The sequence below is a fragment of the Sturnus vulgaris genome, chromosome 16 (assembly GCF_052056855.1).
Source record: "Sturnus vulgaris isolate bStuVul1 chromosome 16, bStuVul1.hap1, whole genome shotgun sequence".
Classification (NCBI taxonomy): Eukaryota; Metazoa; Chordata; class Aves; order Passeriformes; family Sturnidae; genus Sturnus; species Sturnus vulgaris.
Window position 1 is genome coordinate 13,160,217 of NC_142258.1, and position 26,899 is coordinate 13,187,115.

At 46.5% G+C, this 26,899-nt stretch overlaps 1 protein-coding gene and 1 long non-coding RNA gene across 16 annotated transcripts in view; one reads left to right on the forward strand and one right to left on the reverse strand.

Annotated features, from left to right (window-relative positions):
- The window catches only part of RBFOX1 (RNA binding fox-1 homolog 1), a 1,116,721-nt gene extending 1,103,134 nt beyond the window's left edge, over positions 1-13,587 (reverse strand). For 4 of the 15 annotated variants that reach the window (XM_088174485.1, XM_088174484.1, XM_088174483.1 and 1 more), the window contains exon 1: positions 13,345-13,554. In XM_088174485.1, coding sequence (XP_088030611.1) covers positions 13,345-13,401 — 57 coding nt within the window. In that variant the 5' untranslated portion in view covers positions 13,402-13,554. Of the gene's footprint in view, positions 1-13,344 lie in introns of all 15 variants that reach the window. The other 11 variants (XM_088174490.1, XM_088174487.1, XM_088174482.1 and 8 more) reach the window with 7 other exon arrangements.
- LOC148221922 (uncharacterized) lies at positions 12,643-19,771 on the forward strand. The gene is made up of 2 exons (XR_015807257.1): positions 12,643-13,291; positions 19,489-19,771. It is a non-coding gene; the product is annotated as an uncharacterized LOC148221922 (long non-coding RNA).
- The last annotated feature ends 7,128 nt before the right edge of the window (positions 19,772-26,899 follow it).

Consider the following 26,899-nt stretch of genomic DNA (forward strand, 5'->3'; position numbering starts at 1 on the left):
TGCCCTTGGTAACTTTCCCAAAGACATCCTCAGAACACCCACAGAACTAAAAACATATCTGATCTCCTGACAGCTGGGAGGGTGCAAACTAAGAACTTGTTACTAAGAAAACAAGTCATAAAGGAGGGAAACCTGCTGGGAGCTGCAAAAGCAGTTTGGCTCTTGGTTCTCAGTCTCACAGAGCTCAAGTCACATTTCATCAGAGCCACATCTGCCCAGGACAGGACAGAGGTGGAACTGAGGGGCTGGCACAGACACCTGCAGCACAAAATATCACTTTCCCAGAAGATGCAGTTGCCTCAATCCAGATCTGCTTTTCTTCCTCACTGAATGTGTTTTTAGGATTTTAAGCAATGTTAATACAGTTCTGTATTGCTCTGTTTGAGAGGTGGGTTTAGTGTCTGGCTCAAGCCACCATTCTCATCCTGATTCACACCTCAGGGAACTCCTAATTCAGACCTTGAAGTGATGATTTCCTCCCCCAGAAAACTGAAATCCTGCTCCAACCACAGGTATCCTAAACAAGTTTAAATAATCTGAGAATAGCTCTGGGCATTTCCTTGTAGGCTCGAATAAACTTTGTTCCTTCTGCAGCACAACTGGTTCCTAATTTGACACTGCCATGACAAGAGACAGGTCAGGGATGGAAACATTTCTAAGACCATTCCACTTTGTGTGTGTGGCTTCTCAATTTCATCTTTCCCCTGGTGTGTGTAATTTTGCAGAGATCTTTGCATAAAACTTGGGTGGTTTAAGTATTCATCAGCTCCTGCTGCTCCCTTTCCACCCAAGAGCAGAGCACCAGCTCTGCCCCTGCCACAACCATTTCCACAGCAGCTAATTGCAAATCCAAGCAGAGATTGTGCCTCCAGGTGAGGGACTAACATCAGCAACAGATCACTCTTCAAAATGCCATTTTCATGCAAATGCTCCATACAATAAAGAACAGAAAAAAATTAAACATAAGAAAACAAACATCTTAATTTGTTTAATGAAATGTTTGTGTCAGTTCTGTAGAAAGTATCAGGGGGCTCAAAGTTTTGAGCATATGTAAAAATCAGATTCTGACTCAGATCTTGGGAGATTTAGGAGGATCTCAATGTCACTTCTGGAGGTTTTGACCTCTGAGTTTAAGTGAAAACAGAAGATGTCTGCTAGGTGTTATATAGGAATCAACCAGCTTCCTTAAGCCAAAACTAAAGGAAATGAGACTCTGTGTTTGCAAATCAAACTGCTGCAATCAAACTGAAAAATTAATTTCGAAGGTGGGGGAGCCTGCCTGACCTCTGCAGGACTTTCTGGCACTGAATGAAAAGAATTTATATTGAATATGTAGAGTCATCTTTAAGCTGTAGCTTATCAGCCCCTCAGAAGAGATTGGGCTTTTATTATCAGCAATACTTAAGAAATTCCCTAAATTTACATGAACTTTTCATCAGAGAAACCCATGATACTTTTCAAAATAAGTTTTTGTTGAATCTAATGGAGTATGTTCAACTTTCTATTGTTGCTGCTTAAAAATGGCTAATCCTAGAATATGAGAATTTGAACTACTTACTTTAATGATGAAACTAATTCTTGGGAAATCGTGCTGAGAAAGTGCTTTTGGAGTCAGGGAATCCTTGACTGAACTAATATAAGTACAACCAAAAGCAAAGAGGTTTTAACTTCTTTCTGAGTCAAAGATCTAGGAGGAAAATCACCATGCAGAGGGAGAGAACAAATCATTGGTCAGGCCCACAGGCACATTGCTCTTTGTGATTTCCTGAAGAAGAATGGATCTTGGGGCAATACTCACTGAAACTTCTGCCAACCCCCTGCAGAACAGCACCCAGTACCAAGGCAAACACCAGGAGTGAAACACTGCAGTGAGGACCAAATCATTGAACATTGTCAAGGACAAGCAAAGCTGCCTAAATAAAACCTGACATCCGGCTCCAGTGAGGCACAGGTGTCATCCTCTGCTGCTGGGAATTCAGGCACTGATTTCCTTGGTTTCAAGGGAGCATCAAGAACAGTGAAGCATCTTGGGAGCTTCACAACAATTCCTTGAATTAGTTCCCTCTATTCTCAACACCTCTGAGAAAAGCTGATTTTTTCCCCAGTTTATTCCCTTACATTTTTTGGTATTCCCTCACCAGCCAACATCATACCTTCGACTGAGAGGCTTTACTTCATTAAAATACAATTTGTGAGGTGAAAGCAGTGACATTTCATCAACCTGCCTCCAAATCCCCTTTAAGGTCTCCATAAATTATAAACTGCCTTCATAAGGAAGGCTGTTCAGATGACTTAATATCATTTATTACAGATGAAACTTGAAGTTTTTGATACTTGAAGCTGTTGATCACTTCTTTGGCACTTGAAACACTTCACACCAGATGCCTTTGGACTTACTTAGCTCCAAGGCACTCCATGGAAATTGGGTGATTCTGGGTTTTGAGTGCAGTTTTTGTGAGGAGAATGGTCTGGATACTGCCTTGGGCCAATTCCAGTATTGGGACAGCAGAGAGAGATGGTGTCACCTCCCTGACTTATCCCAGTAAGGGATACACAAATGTCCATGTCTTTGAAAGTGTACCTGATGCTGTTGCTGAGTAAATAAACAGTGTGGTGCCAGTTATCCTGCTACACACCTGGGATCAGTGACCTCTGCCAGCTGGAACCATGTCCACACCCCCAGTGTCCATCCTCCTGCTCCCAGGGGAATCAATCTGAAAAGCTCCAACTAAAGAGGAGCAGAAAGAAAAGATCAGTGAATTTTCAAAGTTCTATCAATCTCTTGAGATGACAGAGAACAGATTTTACACCTCGAAAGACATAATTTTCTTCAGACAGCAACTCTTTATCCCGAGGAGTGGGGTTGAGAAAGTTGAAAGCTTTTGTTTATAGGCACATTTCATTTCCAGGGTTCCTTAGGTCAGCATGCCAGAATTAGACATTAATCAAGGAGGGCACTTTGAGCTGAGAAGAAGAAAATATCCCTGGCATGTACTAAAACTGATGCATGACTAAAGCAGCACCAAGGATGTGCACACATCTGCACAGTCACATAAAACACACGTAGCCAATTCCTTACTGCAACCTCTCTCTGCTGGCAGTGTTCAGATCTCTACACTGATTAAATAATCTCTAACAGCTTCTTCAGAACCTCCAGAGGAAGGGCTGAGGAATAGCACATGAAAGAGCCCCTTTCCTTTAGCAAACAGATTTAAGAGCAGCAAGCTTAGCAACTACGCAGGTGGTATTTTAAAAAAACACTTTAGCAATTTAAGTAATTGTTCATTTTACAGAAACAAGCTTTAAGAAAGTAAGCAGATAATAGGGTGCTATCATATGTGTATGTGGAGCTCTAATGAGAACTGCCATGAGAGAACTGAGCAATTGGCATGAAATGTCAGGAGTTACTGATTTATTTTTTTTTACTAGGTGGCTTAAGGAAAGATATTACTCTGTGGGATTATGTTTTTTCCCTAGTGAAAAATACACAAACAGGAAGAAAAAAAAAACCCACCACAAAACCATGCCTCTGTCCCCTCAGCACCACCAGGCACTGACTTTGCTAAGCTTGTGCCATAGGTGTTCCACAAATCAACTCCCCAGGCTGGGAGAACCTTTCCTGTTGCAGCCAGGCCCCGGGTGTTTGGGCAGAGGCAGCACTGACACTGCCCAAACACCACTGAGAGAACATTTTATATCACACAGGAGAGAGCAGAGACTCGCAGGGCTTGGCCCAAACTGTCCCAGCCCTGTTCTTCATCTCCTCCAGAGGTGCCAATAGCCAGAGCTGTGCCAACAGCTCCAAGGGAACCCAGCCTGCTGAGGGTGCCTGACCCCCCTGTGCCTGGCTCAGAGCACCCAGGGTCATTCCACACTCCTCCAGGGGAGATTTCTTTTCCCTGGATTCAGACATCCATTAATCACCTCTGCAGCAAACAGGGCACTGGGGTTTTCCTGATCCCTTCCCTGCACCAGTGACCAGGCAGGGCAGACCCACAGTGGCCCAGAATTTATTTCAGCCACACAGCTGGGCTTTTTCTGGGATTTCTTTCCTCATTTTGCTTTGGTTAAAAGCTCCCCTGCCAACAATGCACACTGCACATACCCCCAAGGGAACAGCCTTAGCAGCTTCCAGGTTGGCAGACACTGAGTCCCAAAACAGCACAGGGGTCTGAGTCACAATTATCCAAACTGACCTGTCAGCTGGAACATTAAGGGTCTTGGAAAGTTATCACTGGGGCAAAACTCATTTGTCAACAGATTACAAGATAGTAATTTAGTTTTGACTTTTTGGCCCAGTTACAAAATGATAATTTTTTTAAATCACAATTGAGCAACCACTGTGGAGTGCTAGCACACAGCTCCAGATTGGTTTGTGTGCACAGCTACACAGGACACTAAAATGAATTAAAACTGAGCAGATAGGGGTGGAAAAAGGAGCAGAAGCACAGTCATTCCAATTAAGATGCCTCTGCAATTACCATCCCACAAGGATCTGTTCTTTCATTAATAATATTCAGTGATTTTTCTTCCCAGTGAATTGGAAAGCGAGTACGTAAAAATCAAGGCGTTGGCAATTTTCAGACGATTTTAATCAAATTGCAGTCATAAATTCTGGGCTTGTCTGACAAAAATACACTTCCATGTGGACAAACACGGAATGCTTTGTGGCACTGGCAGCTGTGGGTTAATGAACCTGGAGCCCAGGTCAGAGCAGTACCTAAACCATTGATACATTAACTGGGGACATCCAGCACAATCAGCTTTCTGCAAAAATGTTAAACTTGCAAAGAGGCAGCAAGGACACGGATGGATTCTTTCAGATGGGGAGCACAGACCTGCAGGATGGAAAACAGAGCACATGGATCCAGATGCTTGGCTTTTCCAGGAGGAGGAGATGAGTTTATTCCCATCATGGGAGTCAATAACATCTGGTGCAAAACAATCCACTCAGGCTGGGATGAGCAGTTGGGCAAATTCCAACTCCAGGCAAGGATTTCTATTTTTATTCTAAGAAATAGTTACCTACAGCAAGAAATTTACCTGGAGACTTGAGGAATTGTCCATGACCTGAAGCCTTTAATCAACAGTGGCTGTTTTTGTAAAAAAATTCCATGTTGTAGCTCAAAGAGAATTCAGGGAGATAGAATTAGCTTTTCCCAGGGTCTAGCAGTCAATTCTAGCCTTGAAATCTAAGAAGGATCTGAATGAGTGGCCAAGAGCAGCAACCTTTATGTAACATGGAACACAACACTGGGTAATTAGAAGAAAATATTGTCACATCACCAAAAACGATTGGTTTTGTGCCTGCAAGAAAGAAAGAAATTCTCTTCTGCTGCTTTTCCAAGGATCAGTCTTTGTTTTGGGGCTAATGCGACAGCTTTTTGTAATGTCATTATTTATTTTAAATTAAGTAAAAAGTGATTCATTCCTCAATCAGCATTCTTTCCATTTTATATGGACTCTTGTAATTCACAGACAGTTTCTAAACATAACAGTCAATGATTCTGCCCTCTGGGGACAGTGAAAAGATTAGGGTTTTTTAGTTGAAATAAATATTTTAGTGAATGAAAAAACAACCTCTCAGCATCTCAGAACAGATGTTACTTCCCCGGTGCATTATTGATAAGAATGCTTCACTTCCATTTAGAGTGGCCCAGCTCAAGGAGCTAAGACAGTCTCAGTGAAATGACTTCATAATTTTACATACTAAATCCATTTCTATTTTTTGGAATTAGCCTTCATTTTGTTGAAAAAAACATTCCTTGAAGATAATAAGTGTTGAATGCACGGTGGACTTCAGCTAAAACAGGAATTTACCAAACTATTTGTAGACATTAAAAATAATGGAAACTGTGAAAATGTGTTAATTTTTCACCATCTCATTATGCTTGAGGGGAACCAATATCATCCAAATAACTACAGGAGCTGGGGAAATGCAGAGCCCTTCCAGTGCATCCATTAATGGCTGATCCTGTGCTGTCCTTGCTCAGCTCTTGAAGAGGAAACACAGAGCCCTGGGCAAACAGAGAACCCCTCTAAGTCATGGCAGTGGTTGATTGATTCTGTGCTGTCCCTGCTCAGTCATTGAAGGCCATTAGGATCCTGCACAGTCCTTGCTATAAAACCTTGGACACCCACGAGCTTCTCCATCTCCACCTTTGCACTTGTCTGTCCAGTGACAGTAAAAAAAATCTTTTATGTGAAATGAGGGACCAGAGTTGTGTCCTTTCCTAGGGATCCTAAAGCCATATCCCTGTGCTGTAGGGCTGGCATCAGATATATTGGAAACCTGCAGGGGAAAAAACAGCAGGGGAGAGGAGAATAGATTGTACAAGAATTATTGTGCTCAGGAAATTTTTTTCACTTTAAACAAGTTTTGCTTTTCAGACTGGAATGAAAGGATCCTCACCAAGGACAGCAGACACCTCTCATTGATTTGTGAATCTTAGATGGAACTTTATTAATTAAGTATCAGTACAACTAATTGAGAATTACTTCATTATCTAGCACTTAGAGTCAACAACACCAGGTTAAATCATTTAACTGTTGCATTTTCCTGCACCAAGCTATTTGAAGTTTGCTGGCAGCAACCAGCTGGCTCACAAGTGTTGAACCCATTTTAAAGGTACCTTAAGGTGCCAGAAGGAGAGGGATCAGAACACAAGAGAGCCATCAAAAGCAAATGTTCTGGATTCTGAATTCAAAGGATAAAATCCTTTCTAGTGTAGACAAGACTGCCTATAACTCCTTGGGCTGTTTAAGAAGTGCACAGTGGGCAAAGCATGAAACAGCAGAAGGCATTAAGTGCATTCCTGAGGGGGAAATTACATGGGTGGCAGTGCAGCAGATCCTGCAGCCTAATTTAATGGAACAAAATAGGCAACTCTTTAGTAATAATGCATCCCAAATGACTCTGAACATTGAGTACTCCACAGGAAAGGGACAGCCAGTGAAGCCATTTTCCATTTTTACATAGCTTCTGGGGCTCATTCCTCATTGTTGCAGTCTGCACTAATGATTAAGATGGCAAATATTAAAAAAAATAAAAATTTAAAAATTAAGTAAATAATTTTATTAATCTTTAAATCACAGAGACTTGAAATAAAATATTTTTCGTGGCTGACATTGGCATAGAGAAGGAGAAAGCATAGCAAATAAGAGCAATATATAAATATCTTAATTTCATATCTCCTGTTATTCAACATAGATCACAAAATGTCTTCTTTCACACTCTGGAAGATTTTAATGCTTTTTTAATTTCAATCAAAAGTAGTATTCCAGTCACACTACAAAAAATGTAATATTAGGCAATTGATTACTCAAATTGGGATAGAAATGCTCCATGAGTGTTCCTTATCAGTGAAATTGAACTTCCAATGAGTAAACACAACTGGCCAATGTTGCTCTTGGTTGAAACTGCTTCTTGAAAACAGGTAATTATTTGCTGAATTAAATTAAATTTCCCTCATGACAAAACAATAGGATAATGCACACAAAGCCTTTAGGCTTTGCACACTTATCCCCTGCCATGCAGTGCAGCTCCAGGAAAAATGGCAAAACAAGGTCATTCATTAGGGTCTCTTTCTGCTGCCTTTCCTTGTCTCAGGAAATTCTTTGCTGCAATTATTCCTGCTCAAGCTGCAGCCATTGTTTGCTGACACCAGCCAGAGGTTAACAGGAGGATGAATCAGTTTTAGGAAGAACATTTTCCTTCAACTTGTTCTTGCTCTTGGAATCAAGTACAAACCAATTTTTGATTTATCTACACCTTTCCATCAAAGCTCCTTTACTTTGATTTAGCAAATATTCCTGTGGAAGTAACTCCAGCACCTTATATCAATACCACCACCGACTTCTAAAGAATTATCATCTCCTTTCTTCCCACTTCCAAAGGCAAATAATTATGTCTCTGTCCTGGATCACAGAATTTGATTGTGCTCTGAACCAAAACAAAAGCAGTAATTCCAGCATCTATCACAGTCTGCCTAACAAGAAAATAGATTAAGTCCTTAAGTTATCCTCTAATTAGGTAATCAGACCCAAAAAAGGAAAGAGAGGAAAGGCAGATGCAGTCTGCAACACATTCTAAATGTCCTGCTCTTCAAAACACTTTAAATCTATGGTGCTCTCCTCAAACACATCCATTCCATAATGTCTGAGGACAAAAGGAACTCAATAGATTGAAACACTTTTATAAAGAGGAGAGAAAAAGAACCAAACCACAGCCTTGACAGCAGAATGGTTCAATCTGCTTAGAACCCAGAGAGTCAAAAATCAGCACCTTAAACTGGACTTTCATCCAGACAAACCCACCATTCCAGTTTCTCCCTTCTCAAACACCTTTCCTCTTTAAAGTAATATTTTTTAATTAAATCATAATCACAAAGCCACACAAATCAGGTTTTGTAATAAACCAGCTGTAAGGAGCAAATAAATATCCTAAACCAGAAAACCTACATGAGAAATTGCACTAAGCCAGTGTAACCTTGTGTGGCAATGCACACAAAGGTCAAACTGTCAGACTTTAGATCCAATTATTTCTCTTCATTCTATGTTTTATGCCTGTATTTAATGAAAAAAACCCTGAGTTATTGAGTCAAAAATGACTTCAACCCAAGCTAAACAGGTAAAAGATGATTAACACTCATCAAGATTAACATCATTCTCAGATTCAACACTTCCTAATGTCTTTGATATTTACCCCAAGCACTTCCAGGACAGCAGCTCACACAGCTGAAGGCTCACACTGAAGTTTCTGCAGAGCTCAGTTCCACTCCTGCTCTCTTCAGAGCTTTTCAATTGAACCCAGAGCCATCCTTCAAACGAGGGAATTTTATCTTGAGCTGAAGCTCCAAGCTCATATCTTAATTTCTCGAAAATCCTTCCTCTCCTCCTATTAAATGATCAGCTTTTCAATACGTGTTTCTCAGCTTTCCAAGGTATGTTCTTGTACACTTTAGGAATACTCAAGTGAAATACTCAAAGTGATGACAAGGTACAATTTGTTCCTATGCAAAGGCAAGGGCATTGCATAGCAAGTCCCATCTCCCCTGGATCTAAACTGGATTTACAATTCCATGAACATCTGAGATTTAGGAGGCTGGATTTGTCACATGATACAAGTTTTGTGGAGTCAATTCTTCGGAGCTGATCAGTGAAACCAGTTTTCCCCTCCTACAGAAATACTAAGCACTTTTTCAGATTCTTTCCCCACGTTTTCTTTTACAACATGACAGCCCCAAAACTGAATAAAGACGTTACTTCTGATGTTAGCAACAAAAAGTTGCATTTTTTTCTTCATGGTACTTCTACCCTTTCCAAGTATTCACAAAGGCAATTTTAAAAAAAATATAGAACCATACTTTACTTCAGAAATGCATTAAAGTCATTCTGAAAGTTGTTTAAAAGGTAAAAGTTCGAGCTCTCTCCTGGCACAGGTGGCATTACAGATGAAAACACAGTTTAGGAAGCTTTATGCTGCAGGAACACTACAGAAGTCAGACCAAACCCAGGAAATTTACTCTTGTTCTCTAAACTTGGCACAAATATTTATGGGGGGAAAGTCTGGTTCATAACAAAGGAGGCTTTGTGGATACAGAAATATCTTTGCACCAAAATCCAAAGAACCTTCACCAGGCATATGGACAGAGTTGGTTAAAGAGAGAGAAAAAGGAATATTCTGGAAAGACCAGGATACGTGGATTACAAGGATCCACACTCCTGGTGACCTCTCATGGGTAACTAGGAGTCACACCCAGTTACTCATGGGTAACTAGGGGTCTCACACAGTTACTCATGGGTAACTAGGAGTCACACCCAGTTACTCATGGGTAACTAGGAGTCACCACAGTTACTCATGGGTAACTAAGGGTCTCACACAGTTACTCATGGGTAACTAGGGGTCACACACAGTTACTCATGGGTAACTAAGGGTCTCACACAGTTACTCATGGGTAACTAAGGGTCTCACACAGTTACTCATGGGTAACTAGGAGTCACACCCAGTTACTCATGGGTAACTAGGAGTCACACACAGTTACTCATGGGTAACTAGGGGTCTCACACAGTTACTCATGGGTAACAAGGGGTCTCACACAGTTACTCATGGGTAACTAGGGGTCACACACAGTTACTCATGGGTAACTAGGAGTCTATCTCATGTCTATCAGCCCATAAAGCAGTCAGCCCTTGCATGTTCAATTCTTCATATGTTTCCTATCTCAGGAAATACAACTTTGCCCTAATTTTACAATTTCCAGTGTGTGGTCACAGGCAGGGTGACAATCAAGAGCTGACAGCTGTGGTCATCCTCCAGGCACAGCTGGGAATGGAATTCTCCAGAGTCCCTGGTTAAGGACTTTCAGCCCAGCTCTTGATGAAGAGCAGTGCCTCTCCAGCTCTCCCCCGTGCCAGGTCCCCCCCAAATGAAGGATTCCTCAAGGCCAGCCTCACTACAAAGGCTGCAGCCCCTTCCTCTGAACCAAAGGCTTCGTCCTGATGCTCTGCCAGGAGGAAACATCACAGAGGGAACAATTCCCTGGCTGGGACTGTGTGATTCACACCTGCAGCTTCCTCCCATACTGAAGGCAATAAAAAGAGAAGGCAAGAAGCAAATTATTGAATAGATACCTAATTAACAATTCCAGTTTCAGCCCAGGTTACTGCATGAGCCAGTCACCAGCCCTAAGGGAAGGAGGCACTCCAGGTGCTGCTGCCAACCAGTTGCTGGCAAATGCAGCCCCTCATTGCCAAGGCAGGGAGGAGAGCTCTGTGCAGGGGCACAGAAAATCCCTCTGCAACCAACTTGTGCCCAGCAGCTCCTGCTGTAAACTCAGGATGCCAAGGAAATGCCCACATCACTTCAGGAGCATAAAATATACATGGTGTCTGCATCCTCCAGAATCCAAGATCTCATAATAAGTGGAATAATGAGCTGGAGCAGCTGACCAATGCTGATTTCTTCCTTTTAAACCCAAGAATGATGTCGAATGAGGAAAATAGCAGTGGAATAAACAGAGAAATAGCACACACACTGTGCTGGTTTTTTATTACTTGTCCAAAAATGAGTCAAAGACTATAATTTTTTTAAATGTCCTTCTTTAAAGTGGAAGACATAATGGACTACTAGGAAATGTTCCTCCAATGCATGCATTGATTACCCATACCACTATGCCTATAAAATAAAGATTCTTCTAAGCACAGAAATGAAGTCATTCCAGTATTTCCTAAAGGCACACAGTCCATCTTTCCCAGCAGCTTGCTCTCTGCAAGGTGACAGACACTTACAGTCATTGTTGAACAAGGTTTTATTGCTTTGAGAAAAAAAATTATGTTAACAGAATTTCAAATGTCACATAATTAATTTCTAATGATGTCTCCAAATCAGACAGACAGATTTAAATGGGAAGGGGGAAAATATTGCTGGAACTTGATACAAAATGTAGTGCAACATCCCAAGTCAGAATCCACTCAAGTGAGGGGAAAGAAAACCTTCATTGAGCTTTGATAAGTTTTAAGTCAAACTCAGTTTAATTTAAGAGGTGCTATAAGAAAAATTATTTAAGAATTTATTTTGGGAGAGACAAGCAGTGAAATAATTGTTCATTAAATTGTTCATTGTTAATATTTTTAACAATCCCCTGATGAAAGTCAGAATGTAAAGTTGGAGCAGCTATACAAGGTCCTTGAAAGGACAAAAAAAAGGACAGGTATTCACCAGCACAGAACTTTGCTGCAGTAGCAGAACATAAATAAGGACTAAACCTGGCCTCACAGATGGGGGAGAGCCCAGTGATTCAGGAATGCATCATTTTCATGTATTCTGCACTGATCCCTTCAAAAACAAAGCAAATTTATTCAATTAAGGCTTATTTTTCAGTAACTTCCTAACTAGGTACAATAGTAAGATGTACCATTAAAAAGACTTTTATTTCAACCCATAGTGGTGTTCACTTCTAGATATTTATCACAAAGGAGAATGGATTGAAAATTTTTACTCTCAAGTAAAAAAGAAAAAAAAAAAAAAAAAACAGAAAAAAGCAAGGGTTGTGATCTGACCAATTAACGTGCCTGTATTTTGCATTTCTTTGGGGGAAAGTAAATCTGTGCCAGAAGTGGTATAAGGACAGGAGTGGTACTTCACTGTCTGAGAGTTAGAAAGAACCTAAACTTCAGAAAGCATTGGAAACCCAAAACACAGAGCATAGTGCAACTCTGCAGTTACACAGTTTGATAAAAAAAGATTTCTGCTTGGATAAACAAACCAACACTCTACACACATTTTAAATGCTTTTGTAGCTCAGGAAAACTGTTGCATTTAGAGATGACCTTCCACCAAGAACAAAACTGAATAAACTATCTTCCAAATGATTTAATAATGTAAATCCTACCAAAAATGCTGAGCATCTACTTAGCTCCTCTTTGAAGAAGCATGTCTAGATTCAGGAAATCAATCCCAGGAGAGAAAACAACCCACACTGCAGAAAACTTCTGGATAAAAGCAGTGCACTGGAATCTCCAGCAGCTCTTAAGTGAGCTCTGAAGCTACACTCTCACCCTATGACAAGTCACAGAGGAAACATCCTACAGCCCAGACATTGTCCCCACCACCCTCCCCCTGCATTTCTGACCGAGGGAAGCAGCCAGGATGGGTCCAGGAATTGCACCAGGAGGAGCAAAGCTTCAGCTGGCTGGGGATCCAAATGTTCTCCCCTGAGTTCTCTGCTGAGCCTCAGGAGCTGCTGACAGGCACAGCAGCTGAGCTGAATAACCAGGCAGCAAAGTTCCCCTCCTGCAAAGACCTGGGAATGCTGATATTTATACAGGCAACTGCTCAGCAGCTCTTTTTTGGCAAAACCTCGCCAGATGAGATCTCTGACCAGCAATTCTCCTCCTCTCCTGGAGGCTCTACCCCATCCCCAGCTGTAAAATAGTGCTACTCAGTATAAATGAATGGGCAGACTGAAAAACAGCCCAAACTGTCCAACTGAATGCACCAGCCCTTACCCAATTTCTGAATGCATACAGGGAGCTGAAAAGCAAGTTCAGCAGTTAATATTCCTTCTCCCCATGAAGAAAGAAATCACTCCTCTGACACACACATCTTGCAAGCAGCTGACAGTGAGAGCCAGATAAAAACACACATTCCTGCACTAAAAAGTGTGCAGGCAGGATCAGCAATGAAGGAGGACCATGCTAATGATGTCGGTGAGATGGGACACTCGACTGCATTCGTCCTGCTCTTCTCGATGCCCGATTACCAACTTCAGGATGACAAATAATTCCAGAGGTAACCTCCCGGCCCTTCCCCCTTTCCCTGAGCCACTGGAGATCCTCACTTACACTTTCGCCTTCGCCCCCTCCTTCGGGCACGGGCTCTTCTCTGCCCGCACAGGGCATTCTTGCATCTGCTGCCGCTGCTTCTCGGTCCTTTCCACTGCCTCCCCCTTCATTCCCCAGCTTCAGCCTCTTTCCCTCCGGCTGGGAATCATCCACATCCTCCCTCCTTATCTTGCCATCTCTGCCTCGCTGCTTCCCCGCGTCTTCTGCGCTGCCGCAGGAATTTGACATTTTCAAAGTGTGTTGCCGGCTTTAAAAAAAAAAAAAAAAAAAAAAAAAAAAAAAAAAATTAAAAAAAAAAAAAGGGGGGGGGGGGGCCTGCCGAAGCTGCCGTTTTGAAAGGGATTTGGCTTCCGAGCTGCGATGTGCTGTGGCTCCCGTTAGAAATTTGGGAGCTGTGCAGGCTCCGGGAGCCGCTTCTCTGCCGCCCTCTCCTGCCGGCTGCGAGCGCTGGGCGCGGAGCGATCCTGTCCCCGCTGAAGGAACAACCTTTCATATCGATTATGTGCACGCTGCTGCTGCTGCTGCTCCCAGCGCCACAGCCCTGGGATTTCTCTTCTCCCCGATCCACAGGAACTGGCTTTCCTTAAAGTACAGAATATTAGCTGCGCCGTCTCTAAATCCAAATTTACCTCTGTCACCCAGGGATACTGTGCCAAGAGTAATTACCCATTAAAATGCAAAGGTGGCCTTAACCCCAAATAGCTTCTTTCAAAATAATTTCACTACAGATTTAGGCTTGGTTTTTAACTTTGCATCTTCTAAATCCACATTCCATACTGTGACAAATTTCACATAACATTCTGGTCCTAGAGCTGTAGGGATGAGATTAAAATGACATTAGGGCAACCCAACAAGACAGTTTGGAGGTTCTTATTGGTCTCTCAGACAATTTATTAAAAACACCACTGCACATAATCAAAGGTATGGTGCAATATTTGAACCTTTAAAAAAAAAGTAACCAAGTGCTTTGACATATAGACTGCAATGTGCTGTTCATTCTTCCAGTAGAGAAGGCAAAAGAAAGTAGAGGTTTTAAAAAAAAAAAAAAAAAAAATTAGTCTTGTTTTCTCACACTTAAGTGCTTCTAGCTTTAAATTATATACTCCTTATATCTTGCAGAGGGAAATCCCTAAGAAGCCCACTGCACATATCCAGATATGTTCCAGTCAGGAGCTCAGGGACAAAACTTCAGGAGTGGTGCCCAGCCAGGTGTGGATGAATTCATCGAGTCAAACTCCATTTTCTGCTGTGTTCAATAAGGTCTGTCTGGCCAGAATCCTAGAGGGAGTTAATCTGTGTCCCAGCACTGATCTCACTGACATTATGAAGGGGGTTTTAGTTTGAGTAAGTAATGTTGTGTCAATTATTCAAGAATGAACGAACTGAGGAGGAATCAGTCATTTGAGACACTCCAGCCAGATCCACAGGAGGGTGAGGGAGCAATTCTGAGAGATCCAAAATATCTGCACACAGAGCTGGAGACATCAAACATCCACTGCTAACACTGATGGTAGCAAAGGGGTGGGCACTGGCTTTTCCCTAACTTGCAGCTGTAAATATTTTCAGAGCTGGGTGAACACAAACCAAGTGGGCTCAGCAGAGGAAAAACAAAGCTGAGAGGTTTTTTTGAATGGTGCTGGATGAAGCCTCACATGCCTTGTAACCTGCAGTGGTCAAGTTCCACAGCTTGGCCTTCAGTTTGGAGTTGTGTGCACTTGTGATGAGCCTGCAGAAGAAACCTCTCAGCTGATGACTGATCCTCTTCAATAAACAAAAGATTGTCAGCCAGAGCACAGCCAGGCAGCTGCTGCAGGTAGGGTTTCACCCTAGAGGAGCACAGATTAATACAGGTCATGCCCCACTTCTCAAAGCCATGGGTTCCCACACCCATACAGCTCAGGAGGAAAGAAAACCATTAATAAACACTCCTCAAGATCCTCAGCAACAGCAGCAGTAGAGACCAAAACAGGGATTTTGTTCAAAATTCACATCCCTTAGGCAGAACTGTTGACTTCAAAAAAATCCTTCACCCTCTTTCCCATATTGTTAAAACACAACCCCACCCTTTCCCATCTTTCCTCCTGACTGAAGCTCCTGAGTTCCACAGCTGTTTAGATCATCTCCACCAAACTGCAAAAGCTTGTCTTATTTCTTGGGCTCATTCACCACTAATACCTGCTTTTCCCATCTGGCAAGCCATTTAATCCTGTTTTCTATTTGAGTTTTGTTTATTCTTTCTTAAACTTGCCTTCCTCACCTAAAATACTGGAAGACAGAAATAATTCTGAAACAGAAGTGCTGTTTTAGCTACGATGCACTTCAGGCTTATTTGCACAGCAAACTGCATCAATTTCTGTTGGAGCATATCTCCATCCCAAAGCTTTGATTTCATGGAATTCAAGTGGCTGGCAGGACCTTGCCAGTTGTAGCAGTGTTTTATTAGTGTTTGAAGTGGAACCAGGCACTGCTCAGTGACCAGCCCAGCCACACACCCAGGGGTGCCTGCCAGGCACTGCTGGCTCCCTGCACATTTCTGTCTCCAGATCACAGTCAGCTTCTTCCAAATCAGAAAATAAAACACCCACTTCCTCATGTTTGAAGCCTAGCCTGTGGTTTTGATGAAAATTTACAGAGACAGAAAACGGATTTTTGTTTCTAATGAAAATCAAACATTTCTGAGATGTCGACATCTTCATGCATGAAAAGGAGAAATGGCAAAGCAAGAAATAAATTCTGTTGGTATTTGTGAGAGAAGGTTGGTCAGGCCATTGTTTCCTGTTATTTAGCACACAAATACTGTATGGCAGGAATAGGCAGTCATTGTTTTTGTGTTTCTGCAGGACCAAAAGGTTCCATGATGGCACAAATTCTCCAGCACATAAGCCCACACTTAGCCTGGGCACCAGGCTTCATGCAGGGAGCTCACTACAGGAACAGGCTTCAAGCCTTCCAGATCACCATAAATTTCACAAGGGGATAAAGGGATCAAGATGAGAGTCAGTGCTGTAGACATGTCCAGCATCCTTTTGTATCCTCTCTGATACATTCCTTGCTTAATATCAGCCTGATTTACTGTTTCACTCCTGACTCCTGTGTCAGAACTTGTCTCTTGTTCAGGGCCCACCCCTTGCCTTCTTCTGACAGAACTCACTTTATATCTAATGAGCAGTTTCAGAGTCAAGACCATGTTGATTCCCACAGAACTCCTCACAAAACTGAGCCAAGTAAAGCCATCAGCACCAGTCACTGAAATCCGAGAGGCCATTACCCAGGGAGGTACCTGAAAGTGAGTAACAAGTGCTCTGAGACCTGGGAATCCTTGCATAAACTGCTTTCTGCTTGAAATCACTGCTAAAAAATGCAGTTATACCAACAGCAAGCCAGGACAGCCAAAATTCCACAGGTGCCCTATGCAACACTACTCTCAGCAGTCATCCAACTGCAGCCAGCATCCCCTCTTGGACTGTAAGATACACTAAAGGAAATAAAAGAGCTCTGTTGAGACTCAGACTGAGGGATATTTCCACCTTTGTGCACCAGCACTGAAACAAGAGGCAGCTGGAGACACGATGGGAACTGTGCTGTTCCCTGCAGGAAAGCCTGGCCTCCTCCACGTGCCACCCAAAACCACTGGGATTTGGATACAAGGAACCAGGAGACGGATAAAGGGGTTTTAAGGGGGGTTGGGCAGAGAAAATTCTTGCTGAGTCTCATAAGGCTTGGATGTAAAGAAGCTTTATTTTATGGTATCCACTTGACAAATAAGCATAGTAACTGAGTTATGAAGGTTCCAGCTCAGGGGTGCATTTTTTGGATCCCACTCCATCTCTCAGAGTTCAGACCCAACAATGATCCCTTTGGTGGGCTCCTGCCAGGAAACAACACTGTGAATTCTGAGGTTCAAGGACAGATGAGCCAAGAGATTTTATATTGTCACCTAACTGCACTGCCATCAAAACCAGCAGTTTCAGTGTAAGCAGAGTTAGATTATACCTCCAAATAATTTTGCAATTCAGCTCAACCAGTTCACAACCACCATAAAGAGAAGTTCATTGATTTTAGTGTCTTAATGAGTAAAATTATGGGAATTACCTCAGAATGGCATTTATATCCGAGCACTATGATGTTTAATTTAATGGAATACTTGTTGCATTCCCTTACCTCACCTTAGTTTGCAAGCCAACGTAAAACTAATCTGATTTAAAGCCCTCTGATGTATGTCCTCTCTGCAGTAAAAACACAGGTTCTCTAAGTCTATTCGTGTTGCAGGAGAACATAAAATGCCAGTTCTGCAAATGAAAGTCACTATAATCAGCAGTAAAAGCTCACATCTCTTTTCATGTGTTCTCTGATTGAAAAAAAAAAAAAAAAGAAACAACAGGCAAGTTCCCCACTTGCACAATTACATTAATGGGTGGAGAACAGAATTATAAGTTTACATTAATCAGGTAATTTGGCACATCTTACTTCTACAAGGAGGCAAAGTTATTCTTAATAAGTTTGAAAATGAACCGGTAAGTCTGGAAAATTAATTTTTCATTTATTTTGCTATTGTTTCCAAATTAAACTCTGCACCTCATTGTTGTAATTACTTCTGAAAGCTCATAAATATTTCATAATTTTTATTATTGTTTTATGTTCACCAACAAACATTAGAGATACTGAGTCCATTGTTTATAGCTTCAGGTTTCCCTATAAACTTATTCTGCAGTAACATCTGCTCTGATGGCCATAATAAAAAACAAAGCAGGGTATGCTGCTGACTATTGAGTCCTTCAGAACCTCTCAGACACTAAAACATTCCCTTAAACTCTACCAGAAATGTGTCAGGGCTTTCCTAAGTATTAAAGATTCTAGGGCAGCCACAGACCATGGAAAGGCTCACTGCTCCAGCCTGGAATCAAGTGTATTTGATTTCTCCCACCTCTCCTGAAGAATCAGAAATAATCTAATTTTTGTGTACTCAAGTTTCTCTCCAAAGCTCCAAAATAATAAATTGTATTTATTATTAAATATATTCATGAAGACAGCTCCTCCTTTTGCTGCCCCAATACTTTTACCCATACCCATAGGATGGCTGGGATCTCTCTTACTTTCCTCACTCTGCATGAACTCCACATGGAGGCAGCAGTCACAAAACGCCTCCCAAGAAAGCAAATTATTCCACATGATTTTTGGTAACACTTCAAAATCCTTCTCAACTGGAAACCTTGCCTATGACAGTTCACATTAAAGAGTGTTAAACATCCAAGTCCCTTTACTGATAATCTTGAGCCTTAATAATGTTGACTCAGAGTAGAGAAGGGGAGGATTCAGCCAGATGAGCTGGTTTGTTTTAATGTCACCAATATATCTATGGGTAATTAATTGGTCAAGAGGATTCATTTTCAATCAAAGCAGTGGCTGTTTTCTCTATGGCCTCCATTAAGCATGAGATATATTGTATAATGCATGTATGAATAATCCACCTCCAATTTCCCATTAGTCTCAGCACACCCAAACCTATTCACACTTGAAATAAACTTTCCAAACCTCTGTTCAAGCAGGCAGTTCCTGGTAGGAACTGGGAATGTCACCTGCTGCCTTGCCCAAAGATTTCAAATGAAATTTCAGCCTTCCATTTAACATTCAAAAACATCCAAGATGTTCTGAGGAATTTGAAGATTCAGTTCTCAAGCTGCTGCAATAACAAACTCTCTTTGGGGAGCAGAGTAACAGCAACATCTTTTCAGTGGGTGATATTAAAACAAAGGCCAAAGAACAGTGCTTTAATTTTTACAAAGCTACCTCAAATTATCCAAAGGGCTACTCTGGATTCACACCTGCTGAGTGCAAAGCAGATGATTAAAAGAACTCCTCTCCTCACCATCACTTTCCACCTGTGTAACTCTCACAAACTGGAAGAGGTTTAGAAAGAGAACAAATTAAAATACATCCTATTACTATAGGCTTTATAAACAGCCTATCACACTACAAATTTTACAGAGCATCAAAATTCCAGGTCTTTCTTGTATTTTCTTAAAAGAGAACCTTAATGTCCAGAGAGGACCAAACTGCTACTGGAAGGCTGCAAGAGCTGCAGGGGGTGGTGTGGACACACACATTCACAGAGCTGGGGAATTACAGCTTGGAAATTCCTTTCAGGCCTGGATTTCTCCTGACTCTCAGCTCCATTCCCAGGCTGACAAGCTGACTGCAGCTCCAGTTAGGGAGGAGTCTCCCAGGGTGACAACATGGTGACAAACAGAGTGGAATTCATCACCAACATTAACACCTGGTGTCTTTCCCGTGGGACACATCCTGAGGTGCTGTCCCAAGGATGTTTTTCCCAATTGTCCAATGAGCTCCTGTCCTGTCCTAACTCCACATAATATGCTTTAAATATGTGCTGTCCATTCAATAAAGTTAACCTTTTTTCCCTAAAGAAGTCCATGTGTGTTACTGTCCTTTCTTTCTTTCTCTCTTTTCTAGCACAGTAACCACAGGGTGGAAAACGAAATAATTTCGAAAAAATCCTTCCCTTCTGGAAAAAATATCGTTGCACAGGAGAAAGGTTTAAAACAAGTGATTAAACTTCTTGTTCCAAAAGTTCAGGATCACAAAAGTAAAGTGAGACAATATTACACACTGGTGGATAAAATGCTGTAAGTGACAGGACACAAAACAAATTTGAGATGGCATCCCAGACCTGCAGAGATCAGGTGAGAATGAACAGCACCAGGGCTCCTGCAGCACCCAGGGACTGCACAATTCCCTCCCTGTCTGCAGAGACACAGCTGTGCACAGGATGGGGATTCAGGCAGGAGCCTGGGAACATTGCTCCAGCTGAGCTGGACACACACACACACAGAAAATGCCTGAGTTGATAATAAGGAGTTTATGTTTTCTCTGATGGTGTTTTAAGTCCTCTGGAGGAAAGCTCTCCTCAGTCACTCAGCAGACTGAGAGCTTTGATGTCAGCTCACTGGAAGGACACTGGGATGGAATATTGCTTACATTGCCACAACAAACATACTTGAGTGTCATGGGGTACAATGCAAAAATGTGTATTCTATCACCATCTGTTGAAATGTGGGAGGGGTGGTGATCCTTATCTCTGTGGGAGATATCCTCTGCTGGTGTGCCATCTGATAAGATCGGGGGATGATCATCCTTATCTTTTCACAACCTATCCTTCCTCCAGAAGATATATTCTGTTAATGGGCCATTCAGTCCTATTGTGTGACTGATAAGATTACATCATCCCATTGGGAGATGCCCCAGCCAGGGGCAGGAGCCAAGCCTTTCCTACCTAGATAAAAAACTGGGGTTTGGGACACGAAGGTAGATCTTTCCACTGGATCCCAGAGGGAAGTTGGGCCTTTTCCACATCATCGCTGGATCTTCGGAGGAAAACTGCACCTTCTACAGGAGCACTGCTTCAACAGAACCACATCTGTCATCCAGGAGGATGCAGCCACCATTTATACGGACTGCTACCAACACCCTGACTGACAGGGTGTCAGGTTGTATTTCTTGTTTCTTTTATATTATTGCATGTATTTTATTTTTTCTCTTTTCTCCTATTAAATTGTATTACTGACTTGGAGTCTCACACTGGTTTTACTTTCAAACCTACACAGGCTGCCAGGGTGTGTGGCAAGGCCTGAGGGGAGTCCTTGGGCAGCCCAAAGCACAGCCTGTTCCCTGTCTGTCTGGGTGATCTGGAGGAGGGGCTGGAGTGTTCTAAGAGCAAATGGGTGAGGACACCGAGTGGGGTGCTGAGGCTGGAAAGACTCTGCAGAGAGCCCCGGCCAGGCTGGCCAGGCCAAGAGAAGAAGCCAGAGGTGGCAGAGGCCCAAGTAGCTGCAGGTGCTGCCCTTTGGCCACAAGGAGGCCCTGCAGCTCCCAGCTGGGGATGAGTGTGTGGAAAGGCTCCAGCAGGAAAGGGCCCGGGGCTCCTGGTGGGCAGTGGCTGAAGCACAGCCAAGTGTGCCCATGTGGGCTAATGGCCAACGGCCCCTGGCCTGTGTCAGCAGGGCAGTGCTTGTGGCCCTGTGCTGGGCACTGGTGAGGCCACAGCTCGACTACCGTGTCCAGTTGTGGGCCCTCAGTTGTGGGAGGACATTGAGGGGCTGGAGCGGGTGCAGGGAAGGGAAGGGAGCTGGGGAAGGGTGTGGAGCACATGTCCTGTGCCGAGGGGCTGAGGGAGCCTGGGGGGCTCAGCCTGGAGAAGAGGAGGTTGTGGGGAGGGACACGAGAGCTTCTCAGTGTCGCAACTGCGTGGCAGGAGGGTGCAGCCAGGTGGGGCCGGGCTCTGCTCCCAGGGAACAAGGCACAGGACAAAGGGACGTGGAATCACAGAATCACAGAATGGGTGGAGTTGCAAGGGGCCCCCAAGGATCCTCCACGTCCAACCCTTGGCCCTGCAATGGAGATCCCTGTGCTGCACATCCGGCTGTGAAAGGCCCGAGCTCACAAAGGAGACACAGGAGTCCTGCAGGACTCACCTGTGTTCAGAGAGTGCCCTAGACTGTACCCTGGCAGGATGTCCCACAGTTTTTGGAGGACACAGCCTCCTTTTGTCCTGAGCTCCAGCCCACATATTGCCCTCCTCCTTTCCCCGCTGCTGGTGTCTCAGGAAGGTGCAGCCTTCCTGCCCCACCTACTCCATATTTCCCCTTGGACAAGTATCCCTTGCCTCATCATGCATTGTATGACCATTAAAATGAGCCTGAAGCCCAGCCTGGGCAGAGAAGTTCATCTTAACAAGTTCATCAAACGTGGGCATTTTTCCCTAAAGTTCAGAAGTTCAGACTGTGCTGGGCAATGCAATGAACTTGCCATGGCTGGATGAAGCCTCCCACGGCCATTCCTCCATTCCCAGTCCTTTGTGAGGACATTCCCACCCATTGCCCCTGTCACAGACAGGGGCCTTGTGACATCAGAGGCTTTGGGGACAGCGCGGTGGTTGATGAGTGTCCCCAGCCCGTTGTTGTGCCCAGAGCCGAGGCACGAGTGGTCTGGGAAGGACGGGCAGAGGCTGTTGAGCGGTGGCAGCTTGGCCTTGAGCAGCACCATGGGCAGCCAGGGGCTCTCGTGGCTGCTGCTGCCGCTGTCGGCGCTGCTGCTGCTGCTCTGGGTGGAGCCAGTGGAGCCTCCCAGGCCCGCTGCTGCCGGGGCCACAGGGAGCCGGGATGCGCTGCCCGAGCCCCTGGAAGAGCAGGAGCTGGCGGCCATGAGGGACGCCATGCTGGTGGTGGAGGCGCTGCCCTGGATCTGCGCAGCCGTGGCCCTGCTTGTCAAGGGCCTTCGGCTGGGCTGGGTCCTTGGCCAAGGGCTCAGGAGGCGCTGGGGAGAGGTGAGGGAGGGGCTGGGGCAGCTGTGGCGGGGCCGGGAGCCGCCAAGGCCTTGGGGCAGGAGGGTGTGGGGCCAGGGCTGAGAGCCCCGTGGGGGAGCAGAGCTGGGCAGGCCCCGAGGGCGCTGGGCCTGCGGGGCAGCCCTTTGGCCGAGGCGCGCAGGCAGAGCGGGGGCTGAGCCCATGGCTGGGCAGCGATGGGGCCCGGCTGAGCCCCGCCGAGCCCCGGCAGAGGCGGCGGCCGCAGCTCTTGTTGCTGCAGCCTCTGCCTGGGCCAGCCCAGCCGGGCCCCGGGCTCTCTGTGCACCGGGGGCCAAAGGCAGCGGCACAGGGCTCAGCCCCCTGAGGCCCCCGTGCCCCTTGCATGGGGCTCCCTGTGCTGTGTTGCAGCAGAAGAGCCAGAGCGTCTGGGCCGGAGCACGGCCGTGCTGCCAGGGCCACGGCTGCTGCGAGGAGCTGCTGCAGCTGCTGCTGGAGAACCGGGCCCTGATGAGGCGCTGCCTGCGCCAGAGCTCCCGCCACAGCCCAGGGCTCAGAGGGAAGAGCCGAAGGAGCCCTGGCACTCACAAGAAGAGGAGAGTCCACTGCTCATCTCTCCTCTGACTCTCCAGCCCCAGCTCGTCTCTGGCCTTGCCAGACAGGGCAGGGAATGCATGACCAGTGCCGAGCCCAGGCACTGGGACATTCCCGCCCATAGGTGTTAGGACCCCCTCTGTTATTAGATAGGTTTCCCAGAAGTCTTCCCCACCTCCAGTCATAGTTTTCCAAAATGTTCTAGTGTAGGATTTTTAGGCATTCCCTCCCTTAGTTGTTAGGAACCCGTCTGTTGTTAGGAATAATAGATTTCCCCAGAATTTTCTCATCCCCTAGTTAAAGTTTTTCAAATAGTTCAAGTTAAGGATTTTTAGGCATAGGCTTCCCATTCATGTTCTCATCCCCTAGTTGAAGAGTAGTCTAGGTCAATAAAGTTCATGTGTTCTGTACATTGCTGTGTTATTTGACTGTACCATCCCAGAGGGGACCCAGCAATGGATGGTTTTGCCCATGGGCTGCAGACCAGCAGTCAAGCTGAGCCCGAGTGCCAAAGCAGGAATTAAAGCGTATTCAGGACAGGTAGGAGTCAGGCCATGGGCAATATTGTCTTGCCTCCATCTTCCAAAGAAACATTTATTTGATCACCAGGGCATTCCCAAAAGCCCAGGCAGGTGTCTGCGTGGTCCCAGATTGCTCTTGCAGGCACACAGGGGAGCAGGGAAGGGGCAGGAGCATCCCTGGGGTGCTGTGAGGGACGGCCAGAGGGGCCATCCCTGGGGCCCAGGCAAGGGCTGCTGCCTTCAGGCTGCCAAACGCAAGCAGGGGCTGCCCGGGTGTGTGGCAAGGCCTGAGGGGAGTCCTTGGGCAGCCCAGGAACAGAGCAGAGCACTCGGGCTGGGCCAGGGCTGTAAAGGCCGGGTGGAGGCCCAAGGTGAGGCCCCCAGTCCATGGCAGGAGAGCCCAAGGCCCAGCCTGGAGGTGTGTGGAAGGTGTCAAGAGCAGCCCTGAAGCGCTGGTGGGCCTGGGGGCATCGGCCCTGGCCTGGCCCAGCCAGTGCTGCTCCAGCCCAGGGCAGCCCAAAGCCCCTGGTGCTCAGCCCCAGTGCCCGGTGGGAGGCAGGGAGCAGGCAGAGATCTCCGGCTGCTCGGAGCCTGCGGCCGGGACTGCCCTTCCCAGCTGGGCCAAGGCCTTGGGCAAGACCCCTGTCCCAGAGTCACCAAAACTGTGGGGAAAAATGAAACTCTCCAACAGCATCTTTTAATGATAGTGAGTCAGGCAATGCTTTATACTGGCCGAGGGGTGCAATGGAGATCATTCCATCCACACATTGTTTTTACCAGACTTTTCATACAGTCCCACATTAAGAAAAGCAAATAAATTCTCGTTCATTGGTTCTACAACTCTTTCTATAGCATCTCCTGTTTGTAACTGATATATGTTTGGTCCTCATTTTTTATTCACTTATCAGTCTTTTTCCAGGCCAGGTGCCTCCAACTGCACCAGGGGGTGACGTCTGTTAACCCCTATTTATCTCTTCTGGATACACAACCTTTAGACATTAAACTCTCAGACTCTAGGAAGCTGGAGTTGCTGGTGGACCATGGCTGAACCTGAGCCAGGTGTGCCCGGGTGGGCAGGAAGGCCAATGGCCCCTGGCCTGTGCCAGCCATGGCATGAGCAGGAGCAGGGCAGTGCTTGTGGCCCTGTGCTGGGCACTGGTGAGGCCACAGCTCGAGTGCTGTGTCCAGTTGGGGGCCCTCAGTTGTGGGAGGACATTGAGGGTCTGGAGCGGGTGCAGGGAAGGGAAGGGAGCTGGGGAAGGGTGTGGAGCACATGTCCTGTGCCGAGGGACTGAGGGAGACTGGGGGGCTCAGCCTGGAGAAGAGGAGGTTGTGGGGAGGGACACGAGAGCTTCTCAGTGTCGGCAACTGTGTGGCAGGAGGGTGCAGCCAGGTGGGGCCGGGCTCTGCTCCCAGGGAACAAGGCACAGGACAAGGGGACGTGGAATCACAGAATCACAGAATGGGTGGAGTTGCAAGGGGCCCCCAAGGATCCTCCACGTCCAATCCTTGGCCCTGCAATGGAGATCCCTGTGCTGCACATCCGGCTGTGAAAGGCCCGAGCCCACAAAGGAGACAGAGGAGTCCTTCAGGACTCACCTGGGTTCAGAGAGTGCCCTAGACTGTACCCTGGCAGGATGTCCCACAGTTTTTGGAGGACACAGCCTCCTTTTGTCCTGAGCTCCAGCCCACATATTGCCCTCCTCCTTTCCCCGCTGCTGGTGTCTCAGGAAGGTGCAGCCTTCCTGCCCCACCTACTCCATATTTCCCCTTGGACAAGTATCCCTTGCCTCATCATGCATTGTATGACCATTAAAATGAGCCTGAAGCCCAGCCTGGGCAGAGAAGTTCATCTTAACAAGTTCATCAAACGTGGGCATTTTTCCCTAAAGTTCAGAAGTTCAGACTGTGCTGGGCAATGCAATGAACTTGCCATGGCTGGATGAAGCCTCCCACGGCCATTCCTCCATTCCCAGTCCTTTGTGAGGACATTCCCACCCGTTGCCCCTGTCACAGACAGGGGCCTTGTGACATCAGAGGCTTTGGGGACAGCGCGGTGGTTGATGAGTGTCCCCAGCCCGTTGTTGCGCCCAGAGCCGAGGCACGAGTGGTCTGGGAAGGACGGGCAGAAGCTGTTGAGCGGTGGCAGCTTGGCCTTGAGCAGCACCATGGGCAGCCAGGGGCTCTCGTGGCTGCTGCTGCCGCTGTCGGCGCTGCTGCTGCTCTGGGTGGAGCCAGTGGAGCCTCCCAGGCCCGCTGCTGCCGGGGCCACAGGGAGCCGGGATGCGCTGCCCGAGCCCCTGGAAGAGCAGGAGCTGGCGGCCATGAGGGACGCCATGCTGGTGGTGGAGGCGCTGCCCTGGCTCTGCGCAGCCGTGGCCCTGCTTGTCAAGGGCCTTCGGCTGGGCTGGGTCCTTGGCCAAGGGCTCAGGAGGCGCTGGGGAGAGGTGAGGGAGGGGCTGGGGCAGCTGTGGCGGGGCCGGGAGCCGCCAAGGCCTTGGGGCAGGAGGGTGTGGGGCCAGGGCTGAGAGCCCCGTGGGGGAGCAGAGCTGGGCAGGCCCCGAGGGCGCTGGGCCTGCGGGGCAGCCCTTTGGCCGAGGCGCGCAGGCAGAGCGGGGGCTGAGCCCATGGCTGGGCAGCGATGGGGCCCGGCTGAGCCCCGCCGAGCCCCGGCAGAGGCGGCGGCCGCAGCTCTTGTTGCTGCAGCCTCTGCCCGGGCCAGCCCAGCCGGGCCCCGGGCTCTCTGTGCACCGGGGGCCAAAGGCAGCGGCACAGGGCTCAGCCCCCTGAGGCCCCCGTGCCCCTTGCATGGGGCTCCCTGTGCTGTGTTGCAGCAGAAGAGCCAGAGCGTCTGGGCCGGTGCACGGCCGTGCTGCCAGGGCCACGGCTGCTGCGAGGAGCTGCTGCAGCTGCTGCTGGAGAACCGGGCCCTGATGAGGCGCTGCCTGCGCCAGAGCTCCCGCCACAGCCCAGGGCTCAGAGGGAAGAGCCGAAGGAGCCCTGGCACTCACAAGAAGAGGAGAGTCCACTTCTCATCTCTCCTCTGACTCTCCAGCCCCAGCTCGTCTCTGGCCTTGCCAGACAGGGCAGGGAATGCATGACCAGTGCCGAGCCCAGGCACTGG